The following is a 19446-nucleotide window of genomic DNA, read 5'->3' as shown; positions in this document are numbered from 1 at the left end:
CATGATGATTAATTAAGAAAAATGTTTTCATTTTGCTATTTTTTTTTTTAAAAAGTTATCCCAAAATGGTTTTAAAAACCCCGTCATTTGACTAGTACTTATACAATAAAACATGAAATTTATTTAAGAAAAGTAATTTAAATTGATTGATAAATTTTGATTTGGGTAAATGAATTGAAGTTCCCTCCATCCCGCGTATTCATGGCGCCCATTTGGTACTATCAAGTATAATATATTTTCTTTGATTGAAATCAAAATCCCTAACCTAACCCCTTTTCTTCGTCTTGGTTCTTTGAATGGACACTCCAAGCTCCCACTCTCTCTTCACCCACATCGCCTCCAGAGAACTCTTCCGAGGTACTGCACAGAATTATTCATTCATTCATTCATTCATTCACTTCGTTTTCTCATTCTTTGCTTTGCAGTTCCAAAACGACCTCGTATGGACGGATTTGTCTCCGGCTTCAACGAAACTGGCCTCCTCGCCGTACAGCACAATGCCCAACACACCATTCCCCTCTCTCTCTCCTTCTGCAAGGTAATCAATGCTTGTTGCTGCTGCATTTGTCCGCAATTTAAATCTCTGATCCTTTCTTTTTCTCTCTCGCAGACTTCTAAATTTGGACACATTCTCGCTGTGTCCGATGAGGAGGGTTACGTCACCTTGTTTGATACTCGCCGCAAATTCCCTGTTACTTCAAACTTTGAAGAAAACTCAGGTTTCTTTGCCTTTTCAGTTTTATCGTGAAATACACGTAGCAGAGTTTTATGGTCTCTTATGTGAAAATTTGCCCTCTTTTGCTCTCAGAGAAAGTGAAGATTTGTGATTGGGTTTCTCACCATAATGCTGTTTTTGATACCTGTTGGAATAAGGTATATTTCTGTAGTTCGTTTGGTGAATTATTAGTTTGAGTTGTGTTTATTTTCTAGTGTATTGTGTATGACATGATATGGCTTGTAATTATTCGCAGGAAGATACCCAGATTCTCACTGCTTCTGGTGATCAAACAGTAAGTTATTGCGTTATTTATGCACATAAGAGTGGCTGATTATTAGCATAGGACTTCATCACATGACTTGTTTGTCAGATTTAGTTCAATCAAGTCTATATAGATATTGATTTCATGTTAATGATTTAGAATTGAATATGTTTTTGTGTAACCGGATATAACATTTAATCACTGTTTTTTTTTTTTTGAGATGGTTTTGGTTTTGATTGTTCTTACCATGTATGCAGATAAAAGTATGGGATGTTCAAGAACAGAAGTGTCTTGGACTGTTGACTGGGCACACAGGAAGTGTGAAATCTATGTGTTCTCATCCAACTAATTCTGGTTATGTTTCATTTTACCTGCATCCCTGCTTAAACTACGGATTTTTATTTATTTTTTAATAACTGCAGTGCGATGTACTAGCTATTAATATTCATTTTATCTCCAAATTTCCAGATATTATTGTCTCTGGTTCTAGAGATGGATCCTTTCGTATTTGGGACTTGAGATGCAAGTCCACTGCTAAGAGTAGGTGTGGAGAAGTTAGCATATGGTAAGTGACTGGTTTTTTTTATTTGTAAAATTTCTAGAATGATTGTTTTCCTGATCTGTCAATGATTAGTTTGTTTTGAAGTTTAGTTTTTATTTACAAAATCTTTTATCATTTGTTTACTTCACTAGTTCAATGGGAGGCGTCAAAGGAGCACATATTTCATCTCAAGCAAGACGAACTAGGAGAGGAAGGGTTAGTCTCTGCTGGATTAAGGTTCCTTCATATTTTGAAAAACCAAACTTTCTAACAATTTCTATTTGTCAGGCTGCTTCAATGAGCATTACATCTGTTCTTTGTCTCAAGGACCAGGTTTCTATAGCCACTGCTGGGGCGGTGGATAGGTTAGTTGGAAAAATTACCTATTGAAGTAAACATCTAATTTTCTGATGTTTTGACATGATTTTACTGAGCAATTGGTTTATTTCAGTGTGTTGAAGTTTTGGGACACCAGAAATTTGAAAAGTACTGTCACTCAGACTTCTCCTAGTCCTCAGTCAACTGAAAAGGTTGGTTGGAACTGTGTTGTAAAGTTATAGTATGTTTCTTTATACATTCAGGAAGTTACCAATTAATGGTGTTGGATAAATTGAACTATCATTCAGAAGTTTAGTAAGAGGTTATATTGGATTGTGATCTTGATTCTCAGAATAATCACTATAGCATCCTTAAAGTTAAAATGTAATGGTAGGAAATTTCAGCTGTATTATGCCTTTCATGTCATTAGGATTTTTTGTTTATATGGGAAAGTTTCAAAATGATTTATTCTTGAGTCTCTTGACAGTAATCTTCATTATTATTTCAGCAAACATTACATGGAATATCAAGCTTGTCCCAAGATGAAAGTGGACTTTTTCTTTCAGCCTCTTGCATGGATAATCGGTATCATCCTTTGATAGTGTACATTTTTCATTCTTCTGAGTTAAGAATGTACCGCACAATGTAAAATATACTGTTTCTTCCTCTTTGCAGAATTTATTTGTATAACACTCTTCAACTTGAAAAAGGGCCTTTAAAATCTTTTTCTGGGTGCCGAATTGAATCATTTTTTGTAAAGGTAAGCATTGCACCTGCATTCCAAACTATTTTGCATTCAGTTTCTTTCCTAATTCCTGACTTCTTTGTCTGATGTGTGCAATTTCAGTCTGCAATTAGCCCTGATGCATCGAACATAGTCAGTGGTTCTAGTGATGGAAATGCCTATGTTTGGAAGGTCACATTTCTTACTTTTAACGAGATATTGTGAGTTTGATACTTCAGTTTCAGTAGGGATATAATTTCACTAAATTTTCAAAATTTCAGGTTGACAAACCTCTGGAAGATCCTACTATTTTGAAAAGTCATGATGGCGAAGTTACAGCAGTTGACTGGTAAATTGGAAACCTAGCTTGGTTCTAGTTCTCTTTAATATATTATGGGTTTGTAACATTATTTATTTGACAGGTGTAGCTCTGAAATTGGGAAATTAGCAACTTGTTCTGATGATTTCACAGTAAGTGAAACTAACCTTTTATTTATTTATTTGACTTGAAATTGTACTTGACTTCGAATCAGATATTATTGCATACTATTTGCAGTAGCTTATTATCTAATAACCCCCCCGTTTTAATGCCTTAACTCGTTTCTTTCAGCATTGTAACTCCTCCCAATTTGCTATTTTCAGGTTCGTACATGGAATAAAAACAGTTATGTCTCCAGTACACAATGTGCATCTGCCATCCGAAGAAGAGTAATGGCAATTCCTAGTATAGAGTGCAAAATGCTTTTAAACAATGGAAAAAGGTACTCTAAGACAAATGAAGATGCTTTCTTACCATACGATGCACTACACCCAATTACGTCGCCCACTCCAATCACACCACCTAAAATGAATATATCTGAAGGCAACCAACTTTCTTCAGGATTAGATCTAAATGCATCCTCTGAAAAAACTCCAGAATCTGCTTTGAAGAGCCCCTCATCTGTATTGAACCCTCCATCCTCCCTAAAAAGAACTATCCGAGACTACTTTTTAGCATCTTCAAGAACCTTGTAGGCTTCTTATTAAACCAACGAAATTCTGTAGTTAAGTAAATTTTTTGCACATAGTGCTTGCATGGGTGGCTTGGAACTTCTCCAGCCATGTTCTTGGGTAAGGTTCTTTTCCTGAGGTTCGAAACATTTCTTTATTTGTTTTTGTAAACTTGTGGTAAGGCATTTGTTTTTGCTTCTACAGGTTTGAAATGTAAAGCACATTAAAGGATTCGTTATAGCAACAATATTTGTTTTTTATACCCAAATTCAGATCAAGCTGGGGAGGGCAAAAGGTTGAAAACATAAAAAAAAGCTGGACAGATTTTTGCTTCTGCTGATTCCTAGAGACAAAGAGTGTGTGCTAACATTTTCTTGATGTGCATATGAATTCTGACTGTCAGGTTTTGTGCAATACTATTGAGCCAAAAAGTCTTGACTCAAATACCCTATTTAATGTGAATTAGTCAACTGTTTGAATGTAAGGCATGGCTAGACATAAGGTGCTTAACATTGGCCCTGAGCTAATGGCTATCTTTTTGCCAGAAGTTTTTATTCATGCTTTATAAGTGCAATGTACATACAGAGATGAAAGCGCTATGATTTTTTCACACAAAAAAGCACTGATTTTATTATTTATTTTTTAAAAGTAAACCAAATTAGAGAATATTACCTTGTCATTTGTCTCTTCAAAAATATTTGTATTGATTTATAATAAATTTTGATTTTTTAATTTTCTTAAAATACATTAGAATTTTAATGTTTTAATATTCGAAAGTTTTAATTTTGGTAACCCATTGAAATTAGTCATACTTTTTAATTTTTATATCTGAAAGTTCTTCTAAATTCTCATCTTTAAACAAAAATATTTTAAAGAATTATTATTGAATGAAATACGATATGTGTAGAAGGGGCATTTTAAAAATTGAATTTGTTGTTGACTTAGTTAAGGTATTCAGTTGATGGGGTTATTGGGCTAATAATTAGTGGATCAATAGTTGAAATGCATGAAATGGTATTTACATTATTAAGACTTTAAAGTTTCAATTTTATAACAAATATATAATATACCAATAATAATTTAATGGTAGAATGAATTTAGAAATATTTCTGTAATTTATTATTATTATTCACAAATGATGATTAAGCTTGAAAACATTTAACGTGGCTCTATTAACATAATGGTTTTGGTAGAATTGGATTTCAATCTCTTAAATAAGACTTAAAATTTAAGTCTTGTAAATAAAAAGATGAGATTATAACTGAATTTTTTTAATTGAAATTAGTGATCAACAGTATTGGTTTACACTTTATGAATAACACTGTTAAAAGAAAAGTTGATGAAATTATAAAATAAAAAAAAATTAACACAATGCAGGAACTTATTTTTACATAAAGAAAAGATAAATGTTAATATATCATAAAAATTAACAATATTTAATTATACATAGTGTGGACATGGGTACATGTGTATAAATTTAAGTCTTAATAAACATTAATTTAATATTAAAATCTTGACAATATTTAAAAATAAAATTAGTAAAAGAATTACTAAGAAAAGGAATTAGTGTCATAATAAAAATATTAAACTATATTAAAACAAATATTTTTTTAGTGCATGTAATGTTCATGGAATATTATTATTACTTCTTACTATTATTGTCAATAATTGTTAGAAAGAGTTTTTACAGATTTAAATGAATAAACTATGTTATAAAATGCTGATCAAATAAGTTATAAAAAGAATAAAATGTTAAAATTGTCTCATTATTAAACTTTAATTAACAAATATAATTCACTGCTGCTCTCAAAACTTGCACACATAACGGAGTGAAGCTGGTGATGGTTAGAGTAGCGCCACAATGGTCTCCTCAACCTCTCTCAGAAATCCTAAGTTCCTCGTCCCTTCAACTCCAACCCTCTTTCGACAGAGTTCCCGTTCTCAATCCCATCGTCGAAATGGACGGTAGCATCTTCACACTTCAGTAGCAGTAGCTTTAGCTTCATCACAGTTTGTTTGGTTGCTTTTTGCTTTGCTGGTTAGGTGATGAAATGACGCGGATTATATGGAGGATGATCAAGGATAAAGTATGAACGCTTCAATTTCTTAGTCTTTATTTTTTTATTAGACTAATACACTAAATTAATTATGGATGGTGAGAAATTTTAAATTTTAAGAATTTTAAATACTATTGAAATTCTTTTATTTTTAGAATTGTGTTTGGATAAAAAAAATTAAAATTATGAAGTTGAAAAAAAAAATGAATGAAAAAAAAAAAAAGATATGGCTGGTCAGTTAGTTATATCTGTTCCCTCATCTGGAAAAAAACGGTAAGAAGAGAATTTTAATTTCTTACGTTATAGAAGGAAATTAAAATTTCAGATTTTTAGTTATTTAAAATTTTGTTTCAAAATTCCAAAATTTTAAATTTAAAAAAAAACATTTAAACAATAAATTCTAGATTACATAAATTCAAATTCTCTTATAAATTACTTTTCTCAGTTAAAATTCTCTGTCCAAATGCACTCTTCGTAATAAAGGTTTGCTTCAAAGATTAGCTTAGGAATTTTGCACCCAAGTTTTATCCATTATTTAGTTAGTTCTTGGAATTTTAACTACTGGTTAATTTAGTCTGTGAAATTATTCTTTTTCGTGATGTTAGCAAATGATGGTTATTTTACAAAAATATGGACTAAAGTGACTGATATTGTTCAGTAATTTTAGGGTGTTACTCTTATACTTATTTTGGTGGTTTTGGATCTGCTTTTAATATGAACAACTGGTTTTGTGTCCCTGCAGCTTATATTTCCTTACCTGGATTTGAACATATAGTATTTTGATTTGGGGCTTCAAAATCGTGATGCTACTGATGACAGGGTTACTGTGGAAAGTGCTGAAGCCACTCTTGAGTTTTTTTATTTAAATCAATGGAAGTGAGAAAAACAAAAGGCAAGCATAGCACTTTAACTATTTATACTTGATTCTTGTTGTTGCTGAGAGTAGATGTTATGACAGAGTTAGGTCTCTTAAAAGGGAGGTACAAAGAGAGATTAGACAAGTCTATGAAGTTTCTGAACATAGTGAGGATTTGAAATCCACTAATGGTACTTATTTAGCTTCAGAAAAACTGCTTTAGACCTAAAACAACCACTGGCTGGGAGAGAGTTGATAAGGGGAAGCTGTTTGTGTTTGCCTTATTTGATTTTCCATCTGGATGCTTGAAGTCTGAGCTGAGTATGTTTTAATACCATTTTTTTTAGGGTCCCCGATAAGTTTTGTTCTTGTCTTCCTACTTTGACAGTTTTTTTTCCATTAGGTTTAAAGGTTTTGTTTTACCATTTACCAAAAAGTAGGTAAATATCTTGTGGCAATGACATTGTTCTGCACACGAATCCTTTGCTACATTTGTTGGAGTGGAGCACTTGCATATTTAAGGGGGTTTCTCTTCTTTTAACATACATTGGCATGGGATTATATTTTTGGCCTCTCTATGGTGCTCTGCCAGTGTATGTTTCAAGGGACTTGCCATTAGCTACAGACATGTATAGGGATTGCACTGACTCGCTGCCTTTTTTCTTTTCACCTGATGTATTTTTCTACCTGATTTTTTTGGCTTTCTTATGCTGCTTTTAACTGTCATTCTCTCTCTTGATTCTAATAACACTATTTTATAAACGAAGTTTTGAATCCCTTCCCATTCGTTAATTGAAGCTGCTGTTTGCTGCAGGTACAATGTTGCAGTGAAATGTGCAACAATAACACCTGGTTAGTTGCATTCAGCTTTAAATAGACCAAATATTTTGTATCATGATTCATGAATTAATAGACTACTTTGTTCCATACTCAGAAGTTTTGCTAGATTAAATGTACTGGTTTGTTCATATTACCTAGTGCACAGCAAGGGGACAATTAGGAATATTTTAAATGGTATTGTATTCAAAGTTACTTATTAACAAATGTTCTGAACCCAATTTAATTAAGTGCTGGTTCTTTGTTTGTTGAAAATGTTACTTCTATTCTAAAACTTTTTCAAAATATTTTTTTGTGATATTTTTCCTTTCTTTGTAGGTACTGTTTTCCGTGAACCCATAATATGCCACAACATACAGAGAATTGTTTCCGGTAATGCCTTAACTCTTGTTTGATCCTTAATAGAGGTGAAGAAGTACCATTCAGAACTTATTCTTTAGTTACAGGATGGAAAAAACCCATTTGTATTGGTAGGCATGCTTTTGGGGACCAGTATCGTGCCACTGATGCAATAATTACAGGATCTGGGAAGCTTAAGTTGGTATTTGGTATGTTAATTTCCAAAGCCCTGCTTTCAATGGATTTTTATAGACAAGGACCACTGGGAGTTCTTATAACCGATATATGCTGATTCTAGAAAGTCTGGGATGAGGATTGAACCTGTTATCTAGTGAAAACAGTGCAATTTGCCAAGGAGATGGGATTGAATCCCTCCTTTATGGAGGCACCATTCTACTGGGGAAGGGGGACATCAGTTTCACTCTCCTTTTTTCCTGAACTCACCTGTGCACGTCCTTTTGCTCATGAGTTTCCTACTTTTTTTTTTTTGAACGGCCAAAAGTATCATATATTATATAAGGATAGTACCAGGGGTACTACAAAGATACATATAGAAAGCCATAGGCTGAGGTTAGAGAGTAAAATCTACACAAGCTTCCCCAACTAGAGACCTTACAAAAACCACCCATCCTTCCCATGCTAGGAGAAGGCAAAGGACATAGATGATGACCATTGATGAAACGGAATGGCAAAGTCCTTTTCCCACCCCCTCAACCAAGACCAGGTGAGAAAAATTACATCATCCACCAACTTAGAAATATCAAACTGTTGATTTTTAAAAATCATAGCGTTCCTGTAGTTCCAAATAGAAACTGTGGCTGCTACCCACCAAACCTTCCACTTTCTATTAATAGCTTGCAAAGCAGCCAAAGAGATGTGCTGAGTGAAGTGGTCCACAGGCCTACAATGCATGACTCTAGCTTCCTTGACCCAAGAGATAAATTCCCACCACAGTGGCATAATCTTTTTGCAAGAGAAGAAAAGATGAGAGGCAGATTCCACTTGGCTTTGGCAAAAGGTGCAGAGGTCACTATCAAGCGCGACTTGCCGTCTAGATAAGTTTTCCTTAGTCGGAAGTCTATCCCACAGGAGTCTCCAAGCAAAGGATAGGGCTTTCGGAGGAGCTTTAGATGGGAAGGTATCTCTTATCATTTACTGGTTTTAAGGCAAAGAGCCCAATGCATTTCGGAACTGTGGTCCATAGGTCCAACAAGCTAACTTCCATCAGAAAACAAACAAAACATGTTTCTCTTGATACTCTCCATTTAAGATTTACTTAGCTGTTTAATTTTTGTCAATGGACTCATTTTGAATTATCTGCAAGAGGGCATGCAGTGATGTTCTTGTATAAACTGATTTACTCTTTTTTTTTTTCCTTATGTTCCCCCTTCTTCATTCTCCTTTTTCTCTGAATCTGTTATTGACATGATTGTTATTATTTACTAGAGCCAAGCTGGATAATAATGAAAAATTACGGGAGTTTACTCAAAAGTTGGAGGCTGCATGTGTTGAGACAGTGGAGTCAGGAAAGATGACTAAAGATCTTGCAATTCTGATTCATGGACCCAAGTAATTGGATCTTTCTTCCCTCTGCTTACTCATTTGAATAATTTATTATTGCAGATATCTTCAAAATTTTTGTTTTACAATTTGTAGCTAACTTCCTTATTATTGTCCCTCTTAAGAATTTATTATTTAATGAAATATTTGGATCTTTGACATTCAAATAAGCCATGTTTGTTTGTTAAAACCTCTTTATTTATTATTTGATTAACACATGAATTTGATTTGCGTGTTTATATTTATAGTGTCTACAAGTTAAACTGGTTTGTGGCATCATATTGTTTGACACTTGAGCATGCATTATGTGTAGGGTATCAAGGGAATTTTACTTGAATGCGGAGGAATTTATTGATGCTGTGGCACATACTATTGAGAGAAAGCTCCGAGAGCCTGCAGTGGTCTAGGCGTTATTTTTGCAGGGGGAAGGAGGAACAGAAGTTGGAAAAGCTAAACAATGGTTTGATGGGTGCTTAATTTTTTGGCCTGTGACACATATTGGTTGGAATCATGGGACCCTCGAATGTCAGGAAAAATTTAATTGGTGGGGGGTCATGACAATTTGATAATTGATTCTTAGGTTCTTTTTGGATAAGTTTCTCTAGTAGAGCTTGTAAGAGAAGAGCTTATCCAGAAGCTCTGTTAGTCCTTTGGCCACTGGCTGTTCCATTCTTACACACCACTACTGTTATTTAAAACGTTAAAATTCCCTGAGTATGGACCAGCGAAATTAGGAAAGTACAAACTTTTGATGTGAATAATGCAGATGACGGATAATGTTTTTACTGTGAATTGGATGCATTTTTTTAGGAACACTATATGTGGGTTTTTTTTTATTATAGTAATTCGTGGGTAAAGAAGCATTTGGGTTGAAATGTCAATATTTTATGGAGGTTTTAGAATATCCATCCTTTTCACCCAGTTTTCACATTGTCGCGCACCTCACAGTTTGAAGTGTTGCCCTGATGTTGTGAATCATCTTACTCAAGCTCAATCTTTAGCATCGATAGTAAAAGTATTGATCTTATGAGGACTGTTATTGGTTTTGTTAAATAAAACCAATTAACTTAGTTGGTTAAATAAAGTGTATGAGTTATTATTCCATCTATGGAACACACTCTTTAGCACATATTCAAACATATCATATCCAATTGGTTAAATTTTATTGAAAATTATCAAATTGGAAGAGAGAGTCGTTAAATATGATGTGAGATTTGGCAAATTTTGTTATTTTTAATAAATTTTAATTAACAAGAGATAATATGTTAAAGAGTTTGTTTTTACCATTTCTCATATGTAAATAAAGAATAGAACAAAAGCTTGAGTCCAATGAGTGTTTGGAATGGTACGTAGATACTTGATTTTCCTTCAAACAATATTGGTTTTGGATTTGAGTTTTGTAAGTGGAAGGAGAATAACTCCACTAAGAAACCTAACCTCGTCGTATTGTGGATATTTCTAACAACTTAAAATTTCCTCGCGTGAAGGAAATGAACACAAGCAAGAAGCCAAACAGAGACAAATATTTCAGGACTGTCATTGGTATGCACTGGACCATTCACATTAGCGGCTGAATGGTATGGAGAGGAGGAACAACACGACAGACCCAAATGGGAGGGGTGAGGTTAGTGCATGAAAGAATTCATTTTAAAATGGAGTTCTTCTCCTAGAATCCAATCTCTACCATGAAGAACTTTTGAGCAAAAATAATAGTAAATTTGATGGATATGATTTCTTGAACTCAAAAACCTCTATTAAAGATGTTCATATACACTCACAATATAAAATAATTTTACACCTTGTCCAATCATAATTCATTATATATGAAAAATTTGTTGACTTATATGATAATACTTTAGGTTGATATCAACAATACTTTGTGATTAGATAATAATATAAAAATTATTTTATATCATTAAACTCTTTTTAAAATTAATAAATAAATTAAACTTAATCCAACTCACTTTAACTCATGGGCCAGTGCCTGAGCTTTCATTGCCTTCCTCGGCTCATACTGAATATCATATTCTGATAATTCAATAGCTCATACCATCATTCTTGCTGCCAACTCAGGTTTATGGATCGGTTCTTACCACAATCTTGTTGGATATCTTAACTCTGCACCTTGTTGCAAAGCTCTGCTTGTAAAAAAGTACACTTGCTTTTGATCTTCAGGGGGGCATGGGAATTTAATGGTTCAGGTTGAGCCACACAGAAATGACCATGGACTATACACCTTCCACAACACAAGGACCTCAACCATGTCTTGTCCCCAAGTTTGAGAATGACATCTCTCCACATCAATATATCTCCTTCTTCAAAAAGGAAAAGTGGCTTCATTAATAGTTCTCATCTATGAAACACGGACACTCCAGCCCCTTGTCGTGTCCGGTGTCCGATATGCGTCCGTGTCAGTGTCCGACACCGACACGACACCCGTACTATGTTCTATATTTTGGACATTACATGTATTCACGTGTTCGTGTTGGTGTCGTGTCGGGTGTCCGTATCGGTGTCGGTGTTTCATAGGTTCTCATTTATCCATAGTTCTCAACACATTTCTGCATACCATTATTGGTATACACTACATTGAATAATTCTCAAAGTCATTTTTTTTAAAAAAAAATTGTAACCTACTGTTTACGCTAGGTAGGGAGGCACCGAAAAAGAACTTTGCTTTTTGCGAAATGGGATGAGAGCAATAGCTAAATATGATGGTGACTATTAAGCATTAAGTCCATTTACCAACTTTGCACCCTACTTGGTTTTGTGACAAATCTATATACATATATATATATTTTGAGAAGGACAATATAGATATTAACTTTCTTGAAAACGATATGGGTTGAATTATGCAACTTTAATTTTGAAGGATATATGCACATGGCATTGCGTTGACCGTGTTGTTAGGTTTTCTAACACCACGAGTAGGTTCATATGGAACGGACAATTAGTGGTTAAGTTTTTTCTAGATTGGACCCGCCATTGTTGAATGCAAAAAGGTCATAATTTTCAATTAACCAAGCTAAGCAAAATCTAGCTAGTACTATGTGATAGTATTTTGTTTCATCATTCACTTGTAAAGCCAAGGGGTAGCGGTCAAGGAGTTCAGGTAGAGATCAATTAATTGCGATTTTAATAATTAATTAATTACTCACACAACACCATGATGATTGAAGAAATTGTTACCGAAAGTGGGGTTTAATCAAATCAAATACCACATATATTATTCCATTGGCCGATCTGTCTTAAACTTTTGAAGACTGTGTGAAAAGTTTAGTGGGGCCATTTTAGTTAAGTCATGTAATTGGAATTATTGCTTCAAATGGGAATATAAAAAGGACATTGTCTGCTTAATGGTCATGGAGATTAAACATAAACTATGTATATACTCCTAAGTAGCTAAAGGCTATAAGAATTTTAACAAATCAAGTGCAATTGTCGATAAAAAAAAGAAATATAAAGTGAGTGAACGGTTAATGTGTTAAATTAAACTTGAATCGTTTGAATATCATGTGAGTTTAATCCTTAACAAAATTAATACTTAATTAATTAGACTTTATTTATCTTTTAATTAAATTTCGAATTTGTGACAGATTTTTTTCTTTTGATAAATTGAAAGGGTAAAGGAAAAAAAAACTCTAACATGTGTCCAGCTGAAAAGGTGTTTGGTGTCATTGAGGAATGAAATCCCAGTCAGTGGAAAAGTATGGCTCACTCGTTCGAGAAAACGTATCTTTGCAAATAAGATAGCACTATACTGCACTCATGCCATTAGTCAGGACTTTGGAGTAAAGAATTAGGACATATATATAGTTGAAGTAATGCCAGATTTATGGAAAAAAAAAAAAAACTAGCAAGCAAAAAGAAAGCACAAATAGGAATTCTAATTATTTTTTTAGTGCACTTTTTTCTTCTTCGCGTTTATTACTATTGAGTATTGAATAAGCATGAGAGAGTTATTCAGCAAGTAACTTCATCTACAATTACATTATTTATATCGCAGGGGCAACATTGAGAGTGTGATGATAAAACTAAAAAAAAAGCGGAGGCAACATTTAATAACCAATAAAGTTGATAATACATCACATCAATAACACAATAAATTACAATAAGATTTAGTTGTAATTTTTATCAATCCATTTTTTTTATTATTTTACAAATTTTATAATTTAAGTTTTATTTTCAAAAATTTTATCATTTAAGTTTGTTAATTTTTACATATTTTACTCACAAAAAATTTAAAATAAAACAAAACAATATATTTTGTTATCAATGTAATGATAAAATACATAAAAATTAAATGATAAAATTTATGAAATTTTGAAAGTTAGATGATAAAATTTGTAAAATAAATCTTGAATAGTAAAATTTATAAAATTATAAAAATTAGATGATAAAATTTATGAAAATAAAATTTAAATAATAAAATTTATAAAATAATAATAATTTGATGATAAAATTTATAATTAAATCTTCTACCGTAATCAATCAATTTTAGAAACAACAAAACAATGACTCTTTGAATAATACAGTGATTCATTCTACATTTTATTGGATTTTTCATCTTTTAAATTTATGTATTTTAATCTTCCTTATAAAAATATATTACTTAGTTACTTTGGTGTTAATGTGATGTTAATTCATATCAACTTGTTACTGACCTAGCAATCTTCTATCAGTTCTATGCATAGATTGATGTGACATTCAATTTATATACATTTATTAGATAATAGGTCAACACATACTTATTTTGATGATTTATAATAACTAGTCCGATTGCATGATTTTTGTGTCGACGATATATTATTCAAATTTCTATTCTATCAATTTTTTATGGTAGAATAGTGGTCTACCATGGTAGTGACAGATGACAGAGAATTGTGATTTGATTTTGGAGAAAGACATTGAAAATTAAAAATTAGTCTCTCAATGTGAGATTCATTTAAGGTACTAACTTCTTTTAATACATATTTTCTTAAACATAAAGACGAATGATCAAATTCATAAATAACATTATCTATCAATCACATTACATCATATTTATAAATGGCAATAAACTTTTGTACATAAAAAAATAACAATATCACACTAAGCTTTACATTATGTATAAATACATTAAAAACAAATATTATTGCTGAAACTAAAATGTAAGCTTAACAAAAAATTAACAATATTTACCAATAAATAAAGACACTTGAGTGACTCAAATGCAATTAAACTAAAAACATGTGTAATAAAAGATCAAGTTTTATAATCCTAGTTAATTTTTTGTTGGATCTGGTAGTGTTATATAACTTTGAATATTTTTTTAATTTTTTGTTCTAATAGAAGATTAAATTTTATGATTTTAAATTATTTTTTTAGGTCTCATAATGAGCCCACTTTTTAATATTTATTTATATTTTATTTTAAAATAATTAAAATTAATTAATCACTTTTTTTAGTTTTATGAAAAGAGATATTAAAATATATTTTTTGGATCTCCATGCAAATCTTGGTTCTTCTTATAGAATAACATATCTCCACCGTAGACATCAATCATTTTGCTCCCGATCTTACTAAAATTAGATCTTATATGGAAGATGAGGCAGTAATAACACACAGATATTCTAATTATACACCTATAAAAAGGAAATCAAACGGCAAAAGCGTGTGTAGGTAGGCTAGTTATGATAATCCAATCAGAATCAGAATAATTTTGAGTGCAGGAAGAAAAAAAAAAAGGAGGAACAAAAGTAAGTACTAGTTAGTAACTCAGCATAAGCATGGCCCATTTCTAATCATATGCAAAGGATGATAGAACACCCACCACTACCAAATTACCCTTTGGTGGAGTGGGAATAGTTACCATGATGTGTGTGTGTGATGATGTAGATGCAGTGTATAGTGGGTCAAACAAACAAAACAATGAAACATACCCCCTGCAACACATCTTGCATTACATTATTAAATATATAGTTGGTGGAGTGTTTTTCTTTTTTTCTGCAGAGGTGGACCCATGTTATTTTGTTGTGAATCTTTGTCTGTCACTATAATTTCACCCTTTATTTGTTGTGTTTGCATTTTGCAAATGTTCAACTCAGCAATGTTCCGGAATTTTGACATATTCACTCAGTGTTAATGATGATCGCCTGATAAGATTTAACTAGCTTATATTTCAACTCATAAATCAGACTTTAAATACATCTAAAAATATAAATTATTTATTTATAAGTGTGTGATTACGTGACTGCACCAAATCCAATTCTCACATGACAGTATTTGCATGGTATTATTATAGTATGTAATTTTGAAATCCAATTCTCACATGACAGTATTTGCATGGTATTATTATAGTATGTAATTTTGAAGTTTTGACTTTCCAATTCCCAAACCAAAACCCTCCTTCTAGTCTCCAAACAAACAAAACAATAGTTATCTTCCAACCCTAGTTGTCAAATGCTCCTCTCTTTTCAGATGCGGATCCTCTCCATTTCACAGTGTCTGGTCAAATAAAGATGAACCATTGGATCATATCAGTGGCCTTGATCTTGCCACCTGTCATGTTTACCTTATTCTTTTTTCTATAGATAAATAATTAAAAATCCCTCCGAAAATTAATGTAATCATTTTATCAGTAAAATTATTATAATATTTAAGAATTAATTTAATATTAAATTACAAAATTTTAAAATTAATTTATCTATCAAATTAAGTTGTTTATTTTTATATTAAATTTAAACTTTTTGATTTTTCAAAAATCAATTTATCCGACAAATTTAACTATTTACTCTTATTCTTTTTTCTTTTTACACAGCATATGCGGATGTGAAGTGAAGTGGAGGTGACCGGCGGCGACGGTGACATTTTGCCATCCTCCTCGGCGATCTGCAACAAATGACGGGGAGAGAGAAGCAAAACACGTGGCAGAATCTCGATCATTGATGTAATCTAACGGTTGAAATGTTTTGAAACTGCACCTGCAGTTGGTGTAGAGGATCATTGTACTATTGTTGAAGACGAAGACACTGTGTTATAGTCTTAGTCTTATGCTTGGTAGGTTGTGCCGTTGAGTTGAGTTTTGAGGTGATGGGCCCAAAACTCCACTGAGAAGAACCAAAGAAAGAAAGGAGAAAGATTGTTAGTTTTTTTTATCAGCGAGGAAATCGAATCTGCGAATTTTTCCTTTCTTTCTTTTCATTTTATCACCCAATCAATCTTATAACTCCAACTTCAAAAGGGTTTCTCTTTACCTCTTTCAGTGCTTCTCCCTTTGCCCCCAGTTTCGCTGTCTAGCATTTAGTTTTAGGTTTTTGGAGCTTCTCATATTCTCACATGGGTCTTCTCCTTCATCATGCTTTGTGATTAATTTCCTTCTCAAGTTTCAATCTTTCAAAGAGGAAGAAGAAAAAGAGGCTCGTGGGACTGGATTCGCTTGAATTTCGTGTTGGGTATGGCGTTTGAGAGATAAAAACTTCATTTTTTTAAAGCCCTGAAAGAAAGATGGACAGAGTTATTCAACCTCCTTTGGTAATTAGCTTATTCTGCACTTTTTTTCCTTTTACTAGTTTATATGCCATTTCATGTTTAGTTTATGAGGTCAAGTGGAAATCCAATGCTAGTTTAGTTTGAGTTCCCTTTTTTGTGTAGCTCTTGATGTTCTAATTGTTGATTTTTTGCGTCGCCCTAATGTTGTTGTTTCGATTGGTCTAGTGGTGAAGGGAGAAGGGAAGGGGGGAGAGGCGGGTTCAAATCCCTCCTCCTAACAAAAACTAACAATACTAACAACTAACATTTGGCGTTAAAAAAAAATGTTGTTGTTTCGAAGGAGCTTAGAAAATGTTTGTCTAAAAAGGAGCTGCAAGACCTCTTTTTAAGGTATTGTGGGGATTAATGAAGGGAAGACTTTAAGAATTGATGCTTGGAAGATTCTGGTGGTTTTAAGGAGCTCTGATTTTATTCTATACTGCATGCCATTACTCACTGAACATATCTTTTGTTACCCTTCTATGATATATGATGCATTTTAACCTCTACGAAATTTCTGTGTCATTTTCTTTGAATCACTGAAATGTTGTTACTGGCTTTGGGGGCATAATAGATGAGAAATGCTTACAGTTAAATTTTCTAATCCAGGTGTTTAGATAAGGATAGTATTTTGAATAATCTAACTGCCAAATTCTCAGTAATGTGAGATCATTTGTGCTTTTATCCTAAAAAGTTAAGCATGTTGTTCATCCTGAATTTTGGGGATCGGTGGACACAAAACTAGTGGATTAATTGTCTTCTAACATGGACCAATCGGTTCTGAGGTTTGAGGTCTGTGTACCATGATGCATTTCCTAGGTCTCATTACGTAAGACCTTCAAATGCCTTATCATATTGTGAGTGCCAACTTATGCAGTTCAATATTATTCAAAATGTCATAAAGCTTGTTGTAGATTATTTTTTCATGATTTATAAATTGGTGATTAGCTTATGTGTATATATGACTTTATCTGAAACCGAAAGATTGCTCTCACTAATTAATGTTTAATTTATTAGTAAATGAGGTTCTCTATCTTTTGCATCTCAAGTATTATCTGCATTATATGCTGAGGGACATCAATGTCTCATGTTTGATTCCATGGATCATAACTTCACAGTTTACAGAAAAAAGGGATGTGCTTTCATTTTAATTAAAGAGTAGATAAACAATTTTTTTTTTATTCAAATGTGTTTGTGCAGGTTGATACGACTGCGTGTTTATGCAGAGTAGATACAGGCCTAAAAACTGTTGCAGGAGCAAAGAAATATGTCCCTGGAACAAAGCTCTGTCTTCGGCCTGACATTAAACCATCCATTCACCCAACTAGAAACAAGCCAGCACGTGGTGACAGAAGCCGTAGTCAATCCCCTCTACTTCCAGGACTCCCTGATGATCTGGCTATTGCTTGCCTAATCCGAGTCCCACGAGTTGAGCACCGTAAACTTCGGCTTGTCTGCAAAAGATGGTATCGTCTTTTGGTTGGTAACTTCTTTTACTTTCTCCGCAAGAGTCTTGGAATTGCAGAAGAGTGGATATATGTCATTAAGAGGGACCGAGACGGGAAAATATCATGGCATGCCTTTGATCCTGTGTACCAACTATGGCAGCCCCTGCCACCTGTTCCTAAGGAATATTCTGGAGCTCTTGGTTTTGGCTGTGCTGTTCTCAATGGCTGTCACCTTTACCTGTTTGGAGGGAAGGACCCACTAAAGGGATCCATGAGACGCGTCATATTTTATAGTGCTAGGACAAATAAATGGCACCGTGCCCCAGATATGCTTCGTAGGCGGCACTTCTTTGGCTCCTGTGTCATAAACAATTGTCTGTATGTGGCTGGTGGGGAGAATGAGGGTGTGCACCGGTCCTTGCGATCAGCTGAAGTGTATGATCCCAACAAGAATAGATGGTCATTTATTTCAGATATGAGCACTGCAATGGTGCCTTTCATAGGAGTTGTCTATGATGGTAAGTGGTTCATGAAGGGACTCGGTTCTCATCGGCAGGTTCTGAGTGAGGTCTATCAGCCAGAGAACGATAGCTGGTACACTATTTATGATGGAATGGTTTCTGGCTGGAGGAACCCTAGCTGTACCCTAAATGAAAAGCTCTATGCCTTAGACTGCAAGGACGGCTGCAAGATTCGGGTTTATGATGAGGTTGCTGATTCATGGAGCAAGCATATTGACAGTAAAATGCATTTGGGGAGCTCACGGGCTTTAGAGGCTGCTGCTCTTGTCCCCCTGAATGGGAAACTCTGTATCATCCGTAATAATATGAGCATTTCTCTGGTTGATGTTTCAAAACTTGAAGATTTGAAAGGATCATCCGCTGAACAGTTATGGGAAACCATTGCTGGGAAAGGACAGTTCAAGACCTTGGTCACAAATCTATGGTCTAGCCTTGCTGGGAGAAATCGACTCAAAAGCCACATAGTTCACTGTCAGGTTCTTCAAGCTTAGAGGTTGTATAGTTCTAAAAAAATCGACAATCAGCTTGTCACAAGTTACAGTATCTCTCATCTTGATGGTATATGTTTGTGAGAAGCTGGGACAAATCTTGCCAGATCACCATGATGCAGTCTATTGTTGCTTTTTATCTCAAACACTTGACATCATGCTCATCACAAGAGGTGAAACATTGATGAGACGTTTTACTAATCAAGTAATCATATAGTGTTACAGATATTGATACGTAGTTGTTACATTTGAAAAAAAATTGAGTAGTCTGCTTACAA

The 19446-nt window shown here is 33.5% G+C and overlaps 2 protein-coding genes and 1 long non-coding RNA gene across 8 annotated transcripts; all 3 read left to right on the top strand.

Moving 5' to 3' along the window:
• Positions 1 to 209: 209 nt before the first annotated feature.
• Positions 210 to 4111, top strand: LOC100819114 (denticleless protein homolog). Its single transcript, XM_003554765.5, has 17 exons — positions 210 to 357; positions 426 to 538; positions 611 to 719; positions 809 to 873; positions 972 to 1010; positions 1238 to 1334; positions 1449 to 1545; positions 1674 to 1737; positions 1810 to 1886; positions 1973 to 2051; positions 2348 to 2424; positions 2515 to 2599; positions 2687 to 2755; positions 2845 to 2912; positions 2986 to 3034; positions 3206 to 3673; positions 3758 to 4111. The coding sequence occupies exons 1-16, from the start codon at positions 297 to 299 to the stop codon at positions 3575 to 3577; spliced, it is 1521 nt and encodes a 506-aa protein (XP_003554813.1). The 5' UTR covers positions 210 to 296; the 3' UTR covers positions 3578 to 3673; positions 3758 to 4111.
• Positions 4112 to 6517: 2406 nt separating this feature from the next.
• On the top strand, positions 6518 to 9994 carry LOC100819654 (uncharacterized). Of its 6 annotated transcripts, none has more exons than XR_005890002.1 (5): positions 6518 to 7141; positions 7281 to 7318; positions 7622 to 7675; positions 7750 to 9211; positions 9516 to 9994. It is a non-coding gene; the product is annotated as an uncharacterized lncRNA (long non-coding RNA). The 6 variants fall into 6 exon arrangements; XR_001386749.3 differs by having other exon boundaries at positions 7622 to 8780; positions 9089 to 9211; XR_001386751.2 differs by having other exon boundaries at positions 7622 to 8987; positions 9089 to 9211.
• A 6107-nt stretch (positions 9995 to 16101) lies between these two features.
• Positions 16102 to 19446, top strand: LOC100782411 (F-box/kelch-repeat protein At1g55270). The gene is made up of 2 exons (XM_003554115.5): positions 16102 to 16714; positions 17912 to 19446. Exons 1-2 carry the CDS (start codon positions 16688 to 16690, stop codon positions 19169 to 19171), a joined length of 1287 nt encoding a protein of 428 aa, XP_003554163.1. The 5' UTR covers positions 16102 to 16687; the 3' UTR covers positions 19172 to 19446.

The sequence above is a fragment of the Glycine max genome, chromosome 19 (genome assembly GCF_000004515.6).
Source record: "Glycine max cultivar Williams 82 chromosome 19, Glycine_max_v4.0, whole genome shotgun sequence".
NCBI classification, from domain to species: domain Eukaryota; kingdom Viridiplantae; phylum Streptophyta; class Magnoliopsida; order Fabales; family Fabaceae; genus Glycine; species Glycine max.
This window is presented reverse-complemented; position numbering and strand designations above follow the sequence as displayed.

Excerpts from the sequence above, each read along its gene's own strand:
- LOC100819114 (XM_003554765.5), top strand. The coding sequence starts at position 297 with ATGGACACTCCAAGCTCCCACTCTCTCTTCACCCACATCGCCTCCAGA. Across the intron at positions 1,335-1,448 it reads TTCTCATCCAACTAATTCTG|ATATTATTGTCTCTGGTTCT; the intron begins GTTATGTTTCAT and ends CCAAATTTCCAG. Across the intron at positions 1,738-1,809 it reads GACGAACTAGGAGAGGAAGG|GCTGCTTCAATGAGCATTAC; the intron begins GTTAGTCTCTGC and ends TCTATTTGTCAG.
- LOC100782411 (XM_003554115.5), top strand. The coding sequence starts at position 16,688 with ATGGACAGAGTTATTCAACCTCCTTTG. Across the intron at positions 16,715-17,911 it reads GAGTTATTCAACCTCCTTTG|GTTGATACGACTGCGTGTTT; the intron begins GTAATTAGCTTA and ends GTGTTTGTGCAG.